This window comes from Panthera tigris, chromosome A1 (assembly GCF_018350195.1).
Source record: "Panthera tigris isolate Pti1 chromosome A1, P.tigris_Pti1_mat1.1, whole genome shotgun sequence".
Lineage (NCBI taxonomy): Eukaryota > Metazoa > Chordata > Mammalia > Carnivora > Felidae > Panthera > Panthera tigris.
Window position 1 is genome coordinate 67,874,084 of NC_056660.1, and position 18,985 is coordinate 67,893,068.

At 42.3% G+C, this 18,985-nt stretch overlaps 1 protein-coding gene and 1 long non-coding RNA gene across 2 annotated transcripts; one reads left to right on the plus strand and one right to left on the minus strand.

The window, feature by feature from the left end:
* The first annotated feature begins 1,585 nt into the window (after positions 1 to 1,585).
* LOC122231064 lies at positions 1,586 to 11,365 on the plus strand. Its single transcript, XR_006208178.1, has 4 exons — positions 1,586 to 1,810; positions 3,036 to 3,155; positions 10,530 to 10,592; positions 11,242 to 11,365. It is a non-coding gene; the product is annotated as an uncharacterized LOC122231064 (long non-coding RNA).
* Positions 11,366 to 15,059: 3,694 nt separating this feature from the next.
* On the minus strand, positions 15,060 to 16,131 carry OXGR1 (oxoglutarate receptor 1). Its single transcript, XM_007098391.3, has one exon. It carries the CDS (start codon positions 16,074 to 16,076, stop codon positions 15,060 to 15,062), a length of 1,017 nt encoding a protein of 338 aa, XP_007098453.1. The 5' UTR covers positions 16,077 to 16,131.
* Between the last annotated feature and the right edge of the window lie 2,854 nt (positions 16,132 to 18,985).

Sequence of the window (18,985 nt, forward strand, 5' to 3'; positions counted from 1 at the left end):
TAGAGCCTCCGGGCCCTCATTGTGCCTTCTGTAAATTTCGATCTCTGGTAATTATTGGAAATGACACCAACTCTTCTTAATTAACCCCTCTGACATAAACAGAAGGTGTGCTTCCTCCGTGAATTTCCTGCAGAGGGCTGCGCGTTGGGATGGAGAAGATTCCATGGCTCGGCTTTCTCATCCCCCATTCGCCAGTACTGAGACTAAAATGACGAGGTGGATTTGTTCGGGCTGGAATTTCTCATCAGTCTGAGAAGAAATGCCATCCGCTGCTGATCCAGGGGTGGAAGAAAGGGCCAGTTCTAAACAGGGAGGCAGTACGGGACGTCACAAGCGTGTCCAGGGCAACCGAGGTGTGGCCGTTCTCTTTTCCATAGTTCTTACACCATATTTTCAAAAGAGTGCTGTTTTAAATGTTTGTACTATGAGATAGATCACACACACACACACACACACACACACAGTTTACTATTGGATAATGAGAAAACAAGAACCCTCGCACCCACTACCCTTACAAGGCAATGTCAGTCTGTTGGATAAATCAGTGTGTAAATGTTTGTCCCTAACAGCACCGTAAGAGAATTCACTTCTCTCCATCTCCTCACTGAGACTTCGCTTTGCCCAACCTTTAAACACTCACCCAACCTGACGGGTGCGAAATGGCAGCTCTTTGCACTTCCATTTTGCATTTCCCTAAATTCCAATGAGTGGAAACAGCTTTCCACATACCTGGTGGCCTTTCGTGCTACTTCCAGGAAGTCGCTACCTACGTCTTTTTACTTACTGTTTCTACCGAATTATCTGTTTTATGCACTTGGAAGAGTTTTGCGTGTATTCTGGGTATGTAGGGCCAGCTGTTTCTACAGCAAGTATCTTCAGAGACAGCCTCGAAAGACAGTTGAGGCTTGTCGTTTTGCTCTCTTCATGGTGTATTTGGATGAATAGAAGCTCTTAATTTTTTACATAGTTGAATTTATCAATATATTTACGGTTTGTAACTTTTCGTGGCTTGTGTAAAAATCCTTTCCTTTTCGGGTGTTTAAAGACAGGCTCCTTTACCTTCGAAAGTGTTACCGTATTATCTTTGATACTTGTCGCAAAGAAAGCTCACGGTCTGGCAGCTCCCCCTAACTCATGCCCCTCCCCCGCTTCCCGAAGGTAGCTACCGTGGGAAAGCGTCTGCTCAGTTGGCAATTAGTTGACCCACCTTTGCATGGAGATGGGGCCACATGGCCCGCTCTTGACGATGGAATATGTGTAGAAGTGATATGGCACTGTTGCAAGAAGTGCATGCCTTCTCTCTTTCCTTATCCAATCAGATGCAGGGACTCTGGGATCCTGGGACTTGGTGAGGCCACAGATAGAAGGCACAGAAACGCTTGAATCTCTGCACGTAGGTAAATAGCCTGCCAGCCAGGAACACCTATGTTGGGCAGTCACTTGCGCAAGAAAAGGACCTCTGTTGCGTGAATCACCATATTTGGGGACTATTTTGTTTCATCAGCTAACATTTATTACCCTAACCAGTATGGGAATTGCTATCTTGAAGTGGGAATCCCCCCGCCCCTTAATAAACTGTAAAATGTGTAGCATTGAGGTAATAGGTGGGTGGCAGGCAGCAAGGAAAACAATAAAACCAGACTGAAATACGGAGAGCTCTATTCCCTGGTAGCATAAAACGTGGCCTGCTGTAATCTTGAAAGCGTATCTGATGCCTAGTAAATGTGTGGATTTGCAAGCAGTAATTGGAAAGAGCTAGAAATGTTGGTGTGTTGGTTTCTTCTTATAGCGAAGTGCGAAAAACAAAAAGGTGAGTCCCCACAAGAAGTGGCTGGCTCAAGGGCAGAGATGAACGGGAATGGAGAGAGTCCAGGAACTTGCACGTTTGAGGACTGGCAAAACTGTATCTATGCTGTAAAGCAGAATTAGAAGCTATAACGGAAAGGACTTTGAGCAGCAAAGGTCCCGCAGGGGTTCTCAGTTACACGAAGGGGTTCGGCTCTGTGGCCAAGTTTGCATTAAGGTTCTTTCTTTCCACTTCGAGGTTACTTTGTAACATGGCCTCGAGATACCTGTCATTGCATTTGAGAGAGTCAACCGTGGGGGGTGCAGAGCAGAAAGTAAAGATACACATCAAATAATTCTATCCAGGGAAGAACTAATGTGGTTATTCATACATGGGATTTACTGGAAGCAAATAGATGAGGAATCTAGGAAGTATCTGTGGGAATATCTTGCTAAATAAACTGAAGCCTGGTTTTAAAAAACCTGCAACGGGGCGCCTGGGTGGCTCGGTCGGTTAAGCGTCCGACTTCTTCGACTCGGGTCATGATCTCACGGTCCGTGAGTTCGAGCCCCGCGTCGGGCTCTATGCTGACAGCTCAGAGCCTGGAGCCTGTTTCAGATTCTGTGTCTCCCTCTCTCTCTGCCCCTCCCCTGTTCATGCTCTGTCTCTCTCTGTCTCAAAAATAAATAAATGTTAAAAAAAAATTTTTTTTAAAGCCTGCAACTATAAAACAGCTCTCACGCCTCCAAACTTGCCCCAGTAGGAAGCTGGCAGTGAACATGAAGCACCCTCAAGGAGTACGTATTCCTCCAGCCCATTTCAGATGGGGCCTTAGGACTGTGGTTCTCCCAAAGTGTGGTCCCCAAACCAACAGTTTCATGTCACCCAGGAATCTGTTAGAAATGTAAATTATCCCGACTCACCGAATCAGAGGTTCTAAGAATGGTGCCTAGCAATTTGTATTGTAACAAGCCCTCCGGGGAATTCTGATGCTTGCTAAATCTTAAAACCCCTGCCTTAGAGGAGAAAGAATCAGGAAAAATCTCCCGGAGGATGGGGAACAGTGAAAAGGAAGTTTCTTCTAGAGAACAGAATTGAGTCTATTCCGGAACATCACAGCCAGGGAAGAGGGTTTTCACAATGTCTACATGGCAGGGGTTCAACATTCCCATGACTATTGTCTTCTTCCGTTTCTTTTCTCTGAAGGAGCTTTTACACTGATATTATCTTTACTTTGTTCTGTATTGAGGTGGGGATGGCCGGCAGAAAACCAGTCTTTTAATTCCTGAATAGCCAGATAATGAGGCTCTTACAACCAAACCATTTGGAGAGAACTGTGATCGGTTATTGCTGATGGAATGTGAGAAAGGTGAGAAGATTCGGGGGGCACGTGGGTGGCAGTGGGGTGGCAGTTGGTTAAGCATCAGACTCTCGATTTGGGCTCAGGTCATGAGCCTACATTTTGTGGGACTGAGCAGGCTCTCAGCACAGCTCTCTCTCCCTCTCTCTGTCCCTCCACCCGTTCACACACACACTCTTTCTTTCTCTCTCTCTCTCTGTCTCTCTCTCTCTCTCTCCCTCCCTCAAAATAAATAAATAAACATTAAAAAAGAAGAAGATTCTGAGGCCCTGGGCAGTGGAGGCCTCACGAGGTGAAAAGTCTTTCGCTCCATGAATCACTGCATGGACAAAAGCTGCCTTCTGACCAGGAACATCACTGATTTTTTTAATGAGTATCAAACTTGTATTGTCTTAAGACAATTTCTAGTTCTGTTTCCTTCATGGTTATAATCTGTTGCATTTTTCATTTTTTCACAAGTTCGTAACTTGTTTTTATGTCTTAGATGTGTCTCTTTAAAAGGCCATATGTTATATTAAATTAAAGGGTCGTCTGAAAGCTTTGCTCTTTTTAACTGGGATATTTAGTCTTTTCACATTTAGTGTGATTACTGACATATTTGTGTTTGTTTTTCCATCTCATTGTATGGCTTCTGTTTGTCCCACTTTTTTGTTTCTTTTTCGCTCTTCTTTCTTGATTTCATTTAAATTTTATTTATTTATTTATTTATTTATTTATTTACTGGCTGGTTGACTGACTTATCTTTTATACCTGCCATGTGACAGAATTGGATTCATCACAATCCTTGGCCTATGACAGATTCTCATCACCATTCTATGCAAAGCCTTCCTTCGTATGATCCATTTGTTTGCATGCTAAGTACTACGATAAACACGTGTGACCTAATTGTGCGACTGTTTTTGCTTTTTCCCCCATTCTCTTTTCCATCTCCTTCTGAAAATCTGCTCATGTATATGTGAAGCCTCCTCAGTCTTCAATCCAGGGCCCTTTTACACTTTTCATTTTCTGGTTTCTTTGGGTTTCTTTGGTATCATTCCAGATAGTTTCTTTCTTATCTCATTTCCAACTCCTTAATGGTCTTTTTTGCTGTATCTAATCCCCTATTTTACCAATCCATTAATATTTTTTTATAGCGACTTACATTTGTTATTTCCAGAAGTCTTGTTTTCCTAAATTTGCTTAATCATTTTATAGTCTTATCTTTATCAGTCCACTTCTTAGAACTTTCTTAATTTTTTGAACAAAATAAACATTCCATTTTATAATCCATGCCTAATATTCCTCACGTAGGAAAGTCTGACACTCTGATTCTTCTATCCTCCAACTCTGATGTACTTCACCCATTGTGCCTTTTGGTTGGCATTTCTTGTGCTTTCTTTTTAAATGTGTTTCTCATTTCCTTGGAAACTTTACCACCAGGAATTCTTGGAGACCTAGGTGAAAGCTGTGTCCCCTCAGAGAGGTTTTGCATATGTTCTGCCAGTTGCCTGGTGGTACTACCCATCTGGAAATCACTTTAAATGCAATTCTCCACTTGAACTTCAATTTAAACATGCAGATAACAACAAATGTACATGAGGGCTTGATGCTGACTATGATTTCTCAGGGGCAGATTCATTTTCCTTCTGCCCGGTGTCAAAGTAAATACAGGCTATTTCACACGCTGCTTCCTTCGGCTTTGTGTCCTTATTTATCATTCTTCCTAACATGGAGAATGGAGCCCATTAACACGCTGGTTTTCACGAGATCTCCTATTAGAATCCTTACTTTTTCAAGTTTCCTACATTATGTCCTGTCTCTTATAATTAGGATGACCATGTACCACTCAAGATACTTTGAAGAATAAGAGTGGGTGCTATTAATAATTACACCAAGGCAACAGGCATTAACCAGGATATACAATCATCAAAACTTAGGCTCAAAAGCACCAGATACTGTTTAGAAAACTGCTGTTTTTGTTGCTTGCTGACCTCTAGTTCCCTAGCTATATATTGTATTTTGTCCTTTGTGGATTTTTTAGTTTCTTACCAGCTCAGTGAGCATTTTTATAGGTGCTTACGACAATACTTTGTTTAGCCATTTTTGTCGTTTCCAATTGGAAGGTTGCGCAGTAGATTTAATTTAGCATGTTACTAAAAACAAGTCTTTCCCCTCTTCTTCAAAGGCAATACAAAGACTCGGTTTAAGCATGAATTTTTCATATCCAGAAATTGGTCAAATAAGAAGTGGGATTATAAGTAGATATTTCTTATTCTCAGAGAGGCTCCTTTGTGTTGTTGTTCCATATGTCATACCTTCTAGCACATTGCTAGGAGCTGGAAACACAAGTAAATGTGACTGTGTGCTGGAGGAATTAAAATCTCACCAGAGACAAAAAGAATGCACGGACATGGAAGACTGGTAATCCAAATCCTGTGTAATAAAGTGCTCAAAATGCCTCATGAATAGAAAAGAGAGGTGGGAAGCTTGTTTTCCTAGGCTGGATGGTTGGATAAAAGTTCTCAAAAACTAAACTTCAGCAGTGCTTTTGTGGATGGCTAAAAATTGAATAGAGGCCTTAACATTGGCTGTGTTTTAATTCTTTAGTATGAATAACATCTGGGTTTGGGGAAGGGGGAAGCTCTATTAGTTAAAATGGACTATGTGAATCAGAAAATGTTTTGCAAGAAGGTACTTTGTTTTTTTGATCCAGAGAGCATCATTTGTGATGCACATGTAGATTTTTTTTTTTTTGGCTTTCATGGTGTACGATTCAGATATTTATAGTGTTGCCTCTGATAATGAAATAATACTAAGTATTAACTGTGGTATTGATTGTCTCTTATGTGGATTTAAACAGATAAATAGGGCATTTAACCATATACAATTAGCACCCTAGGATATTTCTGTGGCTTTGCCATTTAGAACACCCTTCAGAGTTATCAGTGAGAGAGATTTAGATAATTATATATGTTCCTGAAATAATCCCTTTGGATTAAGCTCTTTAGAACATAACTAGGGTAATAATAAACTAAAATGCAAATGAACTGGATAAACATTTCGCTGAGATTTGGTAAGTAAATGCAGAGTAGCATAAACAATCACCCTAAAAGGTACATATCAATCATGCAGCTAGTTTGCACGATTGTCTATCTTTGGAAGCAGACTTGCTCACTTACTCAGGTTTCTGTCTCCAGGGTGTAGCACAGAACTTTGCACATGGTATAGAGGTTCAGAAGATGCTGGTGTTAGTTAACCTGATTGCATTTAAAACTGATATTGAGTCCTAAACATGAAGGCATTCCTCCATTCTATAAATCCCTTTACTTAACCAGCAGCAATATAAATAAAGACTAAAAAAGATTTTATGCATGTATGTTTTATTTTTCTGTTAATGTTCCTGCAGGGTCTTGTGACTAACCCCCCAAAAATCATTTAGAAGCATTAAGGTAGTGTCAGCGAGCATTTCTAGAAAGAAAAACAGTTCAGGCTACGAGCATATTTTCAAATCACAGGAAAAAAAAATGATATGCTACTATATAATCACATAACATATACTCTTAGTTCATATGTGATCACAGAGATAAAATAAGAAGGCAATAGGGCAACTTCAAGGAACTCAGTGGTTTAGGTACACTTAAAAACATCCCACTTTCCTAAAACCTCCCAGAGGCACTCAAGATTACAAAAATCAGAGAATGTTTTACCTGCACTGAAATCAGGAAATAACTCTGGCATCATACTACCAACCTCAGAGACTTTCTTCTAGTTATGAAGCATTTAGAATAAATTGAAAGAAGATGCCAGGAGAACTCTCGGCTCCCCAGTGCAGAGCACACGCCAAGATGTGGCCAGGTAGCAGAGGGCAAGTGGAATAACCCCACTAACCTCCCCCTGCTCAGTAGCCAAGAGTTCTTTGTTGTCTTTTGAACAGTCATTCTTTTAGAACCTCCTGGTCTGTTTCAAAGATGTCTCTGAGAGTATTAATTTATAGGTTTTTTTTGAAATTTTCTTATGCTCCCTACAGTGTTTCTGTTTCCCTGAGTGCTTTTTCCCTGTGTGTTCATTTTGGAGTCTCTGATCCCTACTCCAGGCTTTCATCGGTCACCTTGTTATTTGTGGCTGACCGCTCATTCTGAAGAGGAAGGCGCTGAGAAGCAGGGTTGACGAGGGGGTCAACTCGTAGGCAGCCCCGTGGGTGAGCAGGCTGAGCTATTCCCCAACTGTTAGCATCGAGTATTTTCTCTCCTTTTATGTAAGTCAGGAGAGTGTAGTAGTTCTGCACACAGGCTCTGAAGTCAGATCACCTGGGTGCATGAAGAAAGCCGTTCTTCCACATCAGGAATTTGTATCGGTTATTGCTGTATTTTCATTTCCATAGAGAAGAATGCACGAATCTTCTGCTAGGAAGTGCAAGCATGAGTTGCCCTTGGTAGCAGAGCCACGTCTTTTTATCCAGTACTTGGCACCTCGCTTTTCTGCTGCCTTCAGTTTTGTCTATTGTCCCCAAGAAACTTCCTGCTTCAACCTCCCCCGAATGAAGAGCCTTGAATTCTGGTGTGGGAAAGGGACAGTCGTCGGTTTGCACAGGAGAAGGGAGAGTCTCTGGAGATGCCATTGTTTCTTATTCAGGCTTTAAACCAAACCTCCTGTTGTCAGTCCCATTTACAACCATCCCTGAGAGGGATGTTGTACGTCAGCCTACCTACAGATTCCCCGCATTACCAGCTCTGTTTTTGTCTGGCTTCACCACTCAACCATGGGCTCTCAGCTTCCATACCTTCCAATATCTTTATACTTATGTTCCTGTCATTGCTCTAGTGTCACTTGAGGAGAGGAGGAGACTCACCTCCATGTTTAAATTAAAATCTCCCACATTTTAAGTTTTTTTTAATGTTTATTTCTACTTGACAGAGAGACAGACAGACAGACAGACAGAGCATGAGGGAGGAAGGGCAGAGAGAGAGAGAGAGGGAGACACAGAATCCAAAGCAGGCTCTAGGCTATCAGCACAGAGCCGACGTGGGGCTCGAACTCACGGACTGCGAGATCATGACCTGAGCCGAAGTCGGATGCTCAACTGACTGAGCCACCCAGGAGCCCCTAAAATCTCCCATGTTTTGTGGAAAGCATTAATGAGAAAGGCAGGAATCCTCCACACGGATACCGCTCCCCCACCTGGTACACGGTACAGTAGAACGTCAGGGAGAGGCTCTCCCACTGTTAACAACACTAGGACTGGGCGAAACATAGGATCCAATGTTTTCAGGCTGGGACTATAGACGAGGTAATGCTATAAGCCCCACGGTCACCCAGGCTCTCTGTCCAGAAATAATTTCCTGACTGTGGTGCAGAAATCTGAAGTCTAAGCAGAAGACAGCAGTCCTGTGGTCCCGTTGATCTAAGGAGACAGAGGCCAGAGTTTGGCATTGTTGAATCATTTGAAATATTTGGAGCAGAGCACCAAGGACAAAGAAATCATGGGGAGCTTAGGGGCAGAAATATATGCAGATTTCCTGTGATTCTTGGGTCAAGGGCGATGTTTGCAAGGAGAGACTACTTGATATTCACCAGTAAGATGCTGTTATGGCATCAGAGACACCAGTGGTCAAGCAGGGCGAGGGCGTCTGGCCCAACCAGGGAAGAAAAATCTCACTAACACTCCATTAACGCATCTTGCTGAGACGGCAGAAAGCTGTGTCTTAGCTGTAAAGACCATGCCCCAGAGTAAGGTCTATTCTAGACATGCTTTGACAAAAAAAGCCTAAATCCAAGTCTGGACAAGACCAAAGGAGAAACAGAATTTGGCATTTGGGTCCTGCTGTGTTAGAAGGGTATGGAAAACATCATGGACTTTTCACAAATCTGTTCTTTAAAAATTTGTAGAACCGAGTCAACATAATTTTAAAGTGATTAGCAAGTAAATGCTGTGTCTACTAGAGAAAAGTCACCAATCTTCAGAGGACAATAATAGAATCTAGAATCTCTACAATGATGTACTCACAATATCCGGTATTCAGTAAAAAATGATTACACATGCAAAACAGAAAGATGTGTCTCACAGCCAAGAAAAAAAAAAAAAAAAAAGCAACCAGAAACCAGCCTCAAGGTCACTTTACATTGTTATTATTGTTACTTGAGTCAGTTGCTCTTTAAGAAACCACTGTGGTCAGCTGTGTAACAGCCTTCCAAAAATGTCCTTGTCCTAATCCCAGGAACCTGTAAATATCCTACATTACACAGAAAAAGGGATTTGAGGATGTGATTCAATTATGGATTTTCAGATGAAGAGATTATCCTGAGTTACCCAGGTGGGCCCAAGGTAATTGCAAGAGATACAATAAAAAGAAGTAGGAGAATCAGAGTTGGGCAGAGGAGATAGTCACCTAGAAGCACAAATCAGAGAGAATTGAAGATGTTGGCTTTGAAGATGGAAGGAGCAGCCATAAACCAAGGAACGAGGTGGCTTCTAGAACTTGGAAAATGCCAGGAAATGGCTTCCTTCTGGAGCCACCAGAAGTAAGGCAAGACAGCCAGTCCCTGCTAGATTTAATAGACAAAGATAATAAAGGAGCTATGTAAATATGCTTGAAGAGTTGAAAGAAAATGACTTATTTAGTGAGTGAGAGGAAATTTCAGAAGTGGAATTAAATAAAAACTTTATAATCAAAAAGTAAAATAACTGAAATAAAAACCTCTCAGGGGAGTCCCTTTGATTCTCTTATGGGCAATTTTTATCAGCCAAGCAAAAACTAATAGACATTCAAGGAGACAGGATCCCATGACCCATAAACACAGGCAAAATGGCAGACAAGAGAAGCAGACCCAATGGTGATATGACATTGGAGCAAATAGATTGGGACTTTAAAATAACTGATTATTCAGTTCTAGAAAATGTAGGGAAAGGGACAAAACAGATCAAAAGACAAAAACAACAACAAAAACTACTTCACAGAAGTGGTAGAATAAAGAGAACCAAAAGTACATTGTATAAATTAAAAAAAAAACAAAACAATATCTGAAATCAGGAATTCGATGCATGAGTTTCATAGCACATTATCTATAGTACAAGCCAGGATTAATGAAAGATAAATAGAAAATATTCAGAAGAAAGTGCAGAAAAGGAAATAGAATTGAAAGAAGACAGATCAATGTGCATAACAAATGTAGTTTTCTTCCCAGGAACTCGGTAATGAACAGGGCTCTCACCCTTCAGGGATTTTTGCCTTGCTGGCCTTGTATCATCTGATATCATCTGGACTCATTGTATAGTATCAGGTAGATTGTATTGAACGGTGTTCGCTGGGAGGAATTTAAGAATGAAATTAGCACAGGAAGTGAGCATTTAGCCTCAAGTGCTACGTGGCCTTGTCGTTATTAATGCCTTGTTCTCCCTCTTCTCAGAGCTCTCTAGGGGAAAGTGAAAATGCCCTGCCGTAGTCCAAGAAGATACACAGAGGCACTAAGGTGGGTTTGTAGAAGCATGGCGCAACAAGGCCAGCTCGTTCCCCAAGGCTGCAGCTCTAACCCTGTGGGTCACAGCAATGGCCGTTAACCCTGAAGAGTTAAAGAACAAAAATTTGGCCCATACAGAAAGGATACTCTGCCAGTACTTACACTCTGTCTTTTCATGCCTTATTTGTGCCTTCCCAAAGGAGGAGGAGGAGCTAAATGTAATCGGTGGGTCTGTGCTCAGAGTAGCAGGGGAAGAGACAGTTGATGGGTTAAAGATCTTTACAGAAAAGTCGTAACAAATGAAAGCAGAAGGGTGTTAGACTTTTAAAAGTCACCACTGTGATCACCCTAGTGGGTCCAGACAATAAGTAATGATGGGAAAACTATGAAGGGCAAAGGAAGTTGTATCTTTATGATACAAGGATCAGGCCGATACATCCTGAAACCCCTGCTCAATCGTTAAATGGAGAGCAGTCAGGCACTATACCTCCTGAGGTGGAGTCCTGTTTCTGTGAAAAGAAAACAAAGGAGGAAGGAGAGGAGGCAGGGAAAGAGGGTGGGAGGGAAAGAAAGGGAGAGGAGGGAGGGAGCGAGGGTGGGAGAAAAGAATCTACGTCTAATCTAACCTCCAGTTCTCCTTTCTAATTTACACCAAATGCAGGGCATGGAGCCACATGACAAACAGCCGAAAGGAATTAAAACGCAATGAAGAAGATTCCACAGGGCAAATGACTCAATCCCTTCAGTAAATAGATGACAATAAATAAAGGAAAGGGGAACTCTAATAGATGAACAGAAATTTGATAGACCTATCAACCACATGTAGGGCATAGACCTTGTCTGGACCCTAATTTGAAAAAGCCAACTGTATAAAGACATGTTTGGGGTAGCCAAGGGAAGGAAAATAAGGATTGGATATTAGATAATATTAAGAAATAATTTTTTATTTTGTTTGGTTTTCTGCTTTTTGAAAGAGATCAACGTTGAAGCATTTATAGGTGAAACTACTATGTTTCCTAGGATTTGCTTTTAAATATTCTAGCAAAAAAACAAAAGGGTGGGGGGAATGGATGAAACAAGAATGGCAGGATGTTGGTTACTGGTGACATTCAGTCATGGATATGGGAGGTCATTTTGTTACTTTTTCTACTTCTTTGACCATTTAAATTTCCATGATAGGGGCTCCTGGGTGGTTCAGTCGGTTGAGCGTCTGAATCTTGATTTCGGCTCAGGTCATGATCCCAGGGTCGGGGGGTTGAGCCCCATGTCAAGATCCATGCTGAGCATGGAGTCTGCTTGAGATTCTCTCTTGCGCACTCTCTCTCTCTCTCCCTCTGTCCCTTTCCCCTGCTCACACTCTCTCTCTCTAAAATGAAAATTAAAAAGAAAACATTTTTTAAAAAATTCTATGATCGACAGTTAAAAACAAAGTGGAGGGGTTACCGCGTCGCTAAAGTTTGGAACAGTTTTTTCTAGATTCCCTGCACTCAAGCGCATTGGGCCTGACTTGAACTTAGATTCCTCATATGGTGAGAAGACCCAGCAGCTCCCTCTCTGGCAGACAGTCAGAGCTCTGCTCTTTTGTCCCCGTACTTTCTTGGCCTACAACTATGAGACAAGGTCATTCGGGTCCTATTCTAGTCTTGGGAGTATCATCAATCTCTTCTTTTGGCCTCAGTTCCAAACACAATTAGCCCAGAACTCTTTACTTTGGAAAATAAGACTGACCCTTTGAGTCTAATTTAGCTCGGATCTTTGCGATTATATTCTATCAGCAGAACCCTGGAGGACAGACTGTCATCTGCACCTGACCCATACCTGCAGGGAGCAGGGCCAATAAAAGAATAACACAGCTGAGTGAGCGAAGGTATTTTGAGGATAAAGGAATATTATGCATGTTCCCAAACTAAGGTCGGTTATCCAAGGCAATAGAAATGTTAAAAATTTGAGAAAATGGGATTCAGTGGCAGAGTAAAATCCCTAAGACAGCAGAGTAAGGACCAAAGACACAGTGGAAGAATTGAAATCAGAAAGAGAAATGATTTACTGTTCTGTACATTTGTGGGAAGAAGGAAAAGGATAAAAAAGATTCTACAGAGACAGTTGAGACAGACATAAAGGAGATTCGGGTGGCTTTTTTTCTGGTGGGTAAAATCTTTGAAATAAGAAAGAATAGAGACAGAAAGGGGTTTGCGTCCCGGGCTAGAATAACAACAGCTGTGGTACAGAGGCTGACCTGTCCACACTTTGGTGAGGGCGGGACACTGGGGAGATGGGAAGGAGAGCTACCCGGCCTTCAGGTTCCCAACGGGTCTCTGAATGCTGTTTCATGCTGTGCAGCCAACGTGCATGAGGAAGTCAAGCCCTCCAGTCAAACAGCTCGTTCCTTATGCTCTGGAAAGGCCCTGGAGACGATGGCTCAGAAGGTGGGTGGTGGAGACAGTGCCATCATCCAGAAACATCCATGTGCGGAGCCATCGGCCTGCCTCTTTCTTCCCCCTGCAAGCCTGGCAGAGGCTCCCGGCGCACATCTTTACTTAGGTCTAAGTCAGATGTAATGTTCTAGAAGAACCTGAAAGTCACAAACAGTTTTGCTCTCTACACATGGAGAACATAAGCTTCATGTAAATATATATAATGGTGGTAAAGCTGCACTTTCACAGAAAAATACTACCAGCTTATTCAGTATTTATCCAGTGTTTTTAAATCAGTTTATTGGGGCACTTGGGTGGCTCAGTTGCATAAGCATCCGACTTTGGCTCAGGTCACAATCTCGCGGTTTGTGAGTTCGAGCCCTGCATCAGGCTCTGTGCTGACAGCTCGGAACCTGGAGCCTGCTTCAGATTCTGTGTCTCCCTCTCTCTCTCTGCCCCTCCCCTGCTCACACTCTGTCTCTCTCTCAAAAGCAAACATAAAAAATTTATAAATTAGTTTATTAATTGTATCGACACATTTACTAAGGTTTTAAATGTCCAGACTGAGCATTTTTCTCAAACTATTTCAACTTATATTGTGATAATTAGGCACACACATAAATCAAAAATAGCTTTAGCTGTTAAAATAAATAGATAACATATTTCCAAGAGAGTCACAAAAGAGAAAGTTATCTGAAGGGAATCGGTGTTTCCGAGAATTGTTTTCCACAGAAATCATGACGACGTTAGATTTTACTTAACACCCAATATATACACGATATTTTAAAAAAAAATTTAACATTTATTCATTATTGAGAGACAGAGAGAGACAGAGCATGAGCATGGGAGGGGCAGAGAGAGGGGGAGACACAGAATCCGAAGCAGGTTCCAGGCTCCAAGTGGTCAGCACAGAGCCCGACGCGGGGCTCGAACCCACCAGCAGTGAGACCATGACCTGAGCCGAAGTTGGACACCCAACCGATTGAGCCACCCAGGCGCCCCTATATACAAGGTATTTAAAAGGACTTCTGTTTCCCCAAGAAGTGGCTCCTCCTTCCCCAGGATGTGATGATAATAACTAGTATTAGTTGGTCATTTTTATAAACTCAGCAGCAACTTTTAAAACGACCTACAACAATACAGACATAATGACCCACATATGTTGCTATTTCCACTGACATCTTTGGGGTGTCTCAGGTGAATTATACTGACCGCCTTGAATCTACTTGACTAAAGCCTTGTGAGAAACGCAGTTTAATGGCCTCAAAGCAAAGTTTGAAAGAGTAAGTTTTAAAGCTATGAAGTGAAAACAGAATACTGAAAAAGAGATAAATAATGCCTTGGATAGTCTGGGGGTTCAACACAAACAGGCCCCAGTATGAAGGGGGCATGAAACCATGAGTGAGTAACTTGGTTTTCTCCAATCTTGGCACTAACTTCCTGAAAGATCTAGGGCAAGTGTGTGAATAAATATATGTATATATACATATATATGTATATATATATATATGTATATATACACACATATATATATAACTATGTATTTTATTGGTGAGAATAGATGTTTTTCTTTTTTTTAAGTTTATCTATTTTTTTGCTTTGAGAGAGAGGAGAGAGAGAGAAGTGAGAGCTGAGGAGGACAGACAGAGAAAGGGTGAGAGAGAATCCCAAGCAGGCTCCTCAGTGCCAGTGCAGGCCCCAGTGAGGAGCTCGAACTCATGAACTTCGAGATCATGACCTGAATCGAAATCAAGATTTGGAGGCTTAACCAACTGAGCCATGCAGGTGCCCCAAGACTAGATGTTTTGCAAGATGTCCCTGATTTCTAACAGTTTGGATTCTACATGTGAATCTTCTGCTGATATGCACATATCCCATTCTTACCTCTACCCTAGGGAAGATCTCAATTAATGGGTTACCAAGAACTCCCGGTAGCCCCGTCCTGGCTTTAGCACGTGATTAGCTGAACATACAATATTTCCTGAGAGCCACTGAGGGAGCCGTTCTGGACTTAGAAGTTAAAATGTCAGCAGGCTTTTCTTCTTGGTTGACTAAATGAAGTATGTCAAGGGTTGTTTGAGTAACTGATTTTTTTTGCTTGTTCCAGGTCCCCACTGGCTTTGCATCTCACCATCGAGCAGAGGGCCTGCTGGAAGTTGTCACTGACCACCACATACAGTAACAGGTTACCGAAGGTGTTCAGGGCGGCTAACGGCCTAGAAACGATGTATGCTTCATGGATCTGATTCTCGATGGGGCAGCTGATTGAAAGCAGTCGAGATTCGATCCGAATGACCCTCAAGATGTGGAAGGGTAAAAAACATATGTAAAACACGAGGAGTAGCAGAATGGTTAGCCTTCTAGCTTTCTGCTTAAGGCAGCTGTGATTCTGAGGTCCTTGGGTTAGGGTGCAGATAATCATTGTATAGCACAGTGTCACTATCACCAGGGGAAGGCAGAAAGTAGTTGCAGTCAAAACTAGATTGTACCATTTGATAGTGGCGAGGTCATCCGAACTGGTGAGGTCAAGGCAGGCCGATCGATTGGGCCTGGTGGTTGATGTGATCAGGAAGGTCATGGGAATGACGGCCACCAGTGAAATGATCCACACCACAGCACAGGCCACCACGGCCCATCGAGTCTTGTGAAAGGAAAAGCAGCTCATGGGGTGAATGATCACGAAGTACCGGAAGATGCTGTAACAGGTGAGGAAGAGGATGCTGCTGTACAGGTTGAAATGGAAGCCGAAGCGGATGAACTTGCACATGAAATCCCCGAAGATCCAGTTTTCGCCGCTGGCATAGTAGTGAATCAGGAAAGGGAAGCTGGTTAGATACAGCAGGTCTGTGCAGGCCAGGTTCAGCATAATGATGGTGCTGCCTTTCCACGGCCGCATTTTGAAAATGTAAGTGGAAATTGCTACTGCGTTCCCTGGAAAGCCCACCAGGAAGATGATGCTATATGTTACAGGGAGGTAGTGCCTCTTGAGTGGGATTTTTTCATCAGTGCAATTTCCAAAAGGCGCTGCAAAATCGGGGAAGTCGGAAGAAGCATTTGCAAAACTGTCCAGTGGCTCATTCATGGCTGTCTCCTTTCATCTTGCAGGAAAACAAGCGTTCGGTTTGGCAACACAAATCACTTCAAACTAACTCCCTGATAAAGGAAAATAGAAAACATTAATGATAGGGTAATGAAAACAATGATCTTCTTTTAAATGAAAATTGCTCTCAGATCCTAAATGTGCCACTTCTTTCTCTTTAATCTCAAAGAGACCCTGTGGAGAAGAGATTGAATTTCTAAGAAAACGATTGTGAGGCAAGGCATCTAATAATAATATGAAAGTTAAGTTACCACCAGAATGAAAACGAAGGATTGCAAATAAACAAATACACGTAGCCGCAGTGGACATCAAGTTGGCAAGGTTGCTGTTTGGGGAAGCCACAGAATGTCACCATTAGAGACTTAACAAGACCTACCATTAATCAAGCGCCAGGCACTTCACCATCATGTAACCTCTAAACTTCACAAGACGCTGTGAAGTGTTTCTTATTATCTCTATTTTACAGGAGAAATAAAGACTGAGGGAGGTTTTGCAACACGTCCCTGGAAGGCACCTGGTGGCACAGCCAGGGCTCCAACCTGTGTCTCTCTGATTTAGAGGCCATCCTCGATTCTAGCTTCCCTCACTACGCTGCTTCCCAGTCCAGATTCCCCCACGTACGTGATGGAACAGGAAGTGTGAAGGCATGAAAAGACAGAATACTGCCCATTTTTTAAATGTAGATTTCACATCTTGCGCCATCATACATACGGTAGATTTCATTTTCCAATGTCGGCTCTTCCAACCTATTTTAATAGCTAATATAATTTGTTCACGGGAGGGTGTGTGCGTGTGTGTTTGCCAGGGGAGAAGGAAGAGCAGATTCATGCAGCGTTAAAGCTTTGCGCTCTGTCGCCAGCCTGCCTGACCTTGATTCTCAGTTTGGCTATTGAGAACACTTGTGTGTCCCTAAGCACGTTACACAAGCTCTCCAGGGCTGGGAGCAGTGGCGTTTTAATTTCCTTCTTCTTACTTATCAGGATTTTCTAAAATTTTGACAGTGAATTTCTGCAATGAGAAAAGCATGAAGATTATTTAAAAGAAGAAACACTTACAATTAGCTTATTATTCAGATGTAAATAGATGTTGGTAAAATGTATCCACTTACACATTTACGGAGTGCCCACTGTGTATTAATTAGGCACTCTGCCAGCTCCTAGAGATACAAAATGAATAACACACACAGATGTACAAGCCACTATCACAGTCTACTGGGGGAGATAGACATGGACATAATTTTGACGAAATGTAACCCTACCACATGGAGCTGTCAATATATTTTTTTTAAAAAGGCAGGAAAAACACTTGGAACACTACTGGGCACATAATAAGTGCTCAATAAATGTTGGGTAGTTGTTAATCACTAAGTCCTTTGATAGATGAATGGCATGAGATGGAAGGGAACAGTTGCTTGGAGAACAGGGGAGGGCACGAAGCCAGGTCATTAGGAAGGAACATTTAAGCGGAAAGTAGCGAGAGGAAGGGAAAGGCATTCTAGGCAAAAGGAATAGCATGTGCAAAGGCACTGAGATATGACAGAGGGAGATATTCAAGGGAGCTCTGCTCAGCATGGCTGCTATATTAAGGACCAGTGGGAGATGAAGCTGGAAAGAAAATAATAGCTGATAATAAAAATAATAGCGCGTCCTGGGTACAAATGTATACAATGTATACTCTAGTATACATTCATTTTATCATCCCAGCAGTCTGGCAAGGTAGTTCTGTGATCATGCCCATTTTACCGAGGAAACTGAGGCACCAAGAAGACAATGAGTTGCTCAAGGTCACACTGCTAGTTAGTAGTGAGCCATAAGATGCGGACTAGGGCAGTCAATCTGCAGAGCTGGGATGCCTCTCACAGTGAGTAGGCAAGAGGCAAATAAATGCTCTAAAATAACAAGGTTGAATTAGACTTTATCCCAGATGGGCTAAGTATATCAAACATCCTAAATTGTGTGATCCAGGGCTAACCTGTCAACAATAACGGCACCCACCTCTTTGGGTTGAGAGAGGTTAAATGAGTTAAGTATATTTTGAAACATACTTTATGTATGTGTTTTGAAAGATATACGTGCTATATCATCGTCTGCCATCACTATTACTATTATCTGATACTAAAATCTACACTATCAAGCTTTCCCCCAGTGCAGGAAAGAGGTAGATTTCAGACTGGCCCAACTTAACTAATCAAAACTAGTAGACTCCTCCCTAGTTCATTGGCCTTGAATATACTCTCCCGGATCTCACTTAGGGTGCAGATCAGGATGGCCTTAAACATTTATGACTTCTATTCCATATGAATTGGGGAAAGACTAGCCTCGGGATGTGAAGCATGCCACTGGGCAGCTGTTAGGATCCTCCAGGGGAGACGCCAGTGCTCCCTGGGACCGTGTATCACAGATGGAGAGCAAATGTTTCCTTCCTTGTCAAGTTAATTTACTCTCGCTGGACACGCTATTCCTAGAACTATTACCTACACAGCAGTGAAGGTGATCCGAGTCAGGTACTGCTGACCAGCAAGGGTTCTCTGAGGCCAGGAAACTACAGCAGACAGCTTTTTCCTTGGCCAGACTCTTTAAATGGGCTCGTGCCCAGATGGGAGCAATAATTTATACCTGAAAGAAAATGGTCACGGTCAAAGAGTCCCTGAGGCAGCACTTCCAGAAGCCAGTTCTTAGCAAGTCCTTAGTCAGGTCCACACTGCTTGTCTGTCAACTCCCTGAAACCAGAAACACGGAGTCACCTCATACCCTAAGGGCCAACACAGCGAAGGTTCTCAATACATATTTGCTGAAGAAAAGAACAATGAGTAATTTCAGCAAAATTTTATCTGGGGCTGAAGGGTTAATGAAATGGCAACTTTTTTTTGTTTGTTTTAAGTTTGCTTCTTT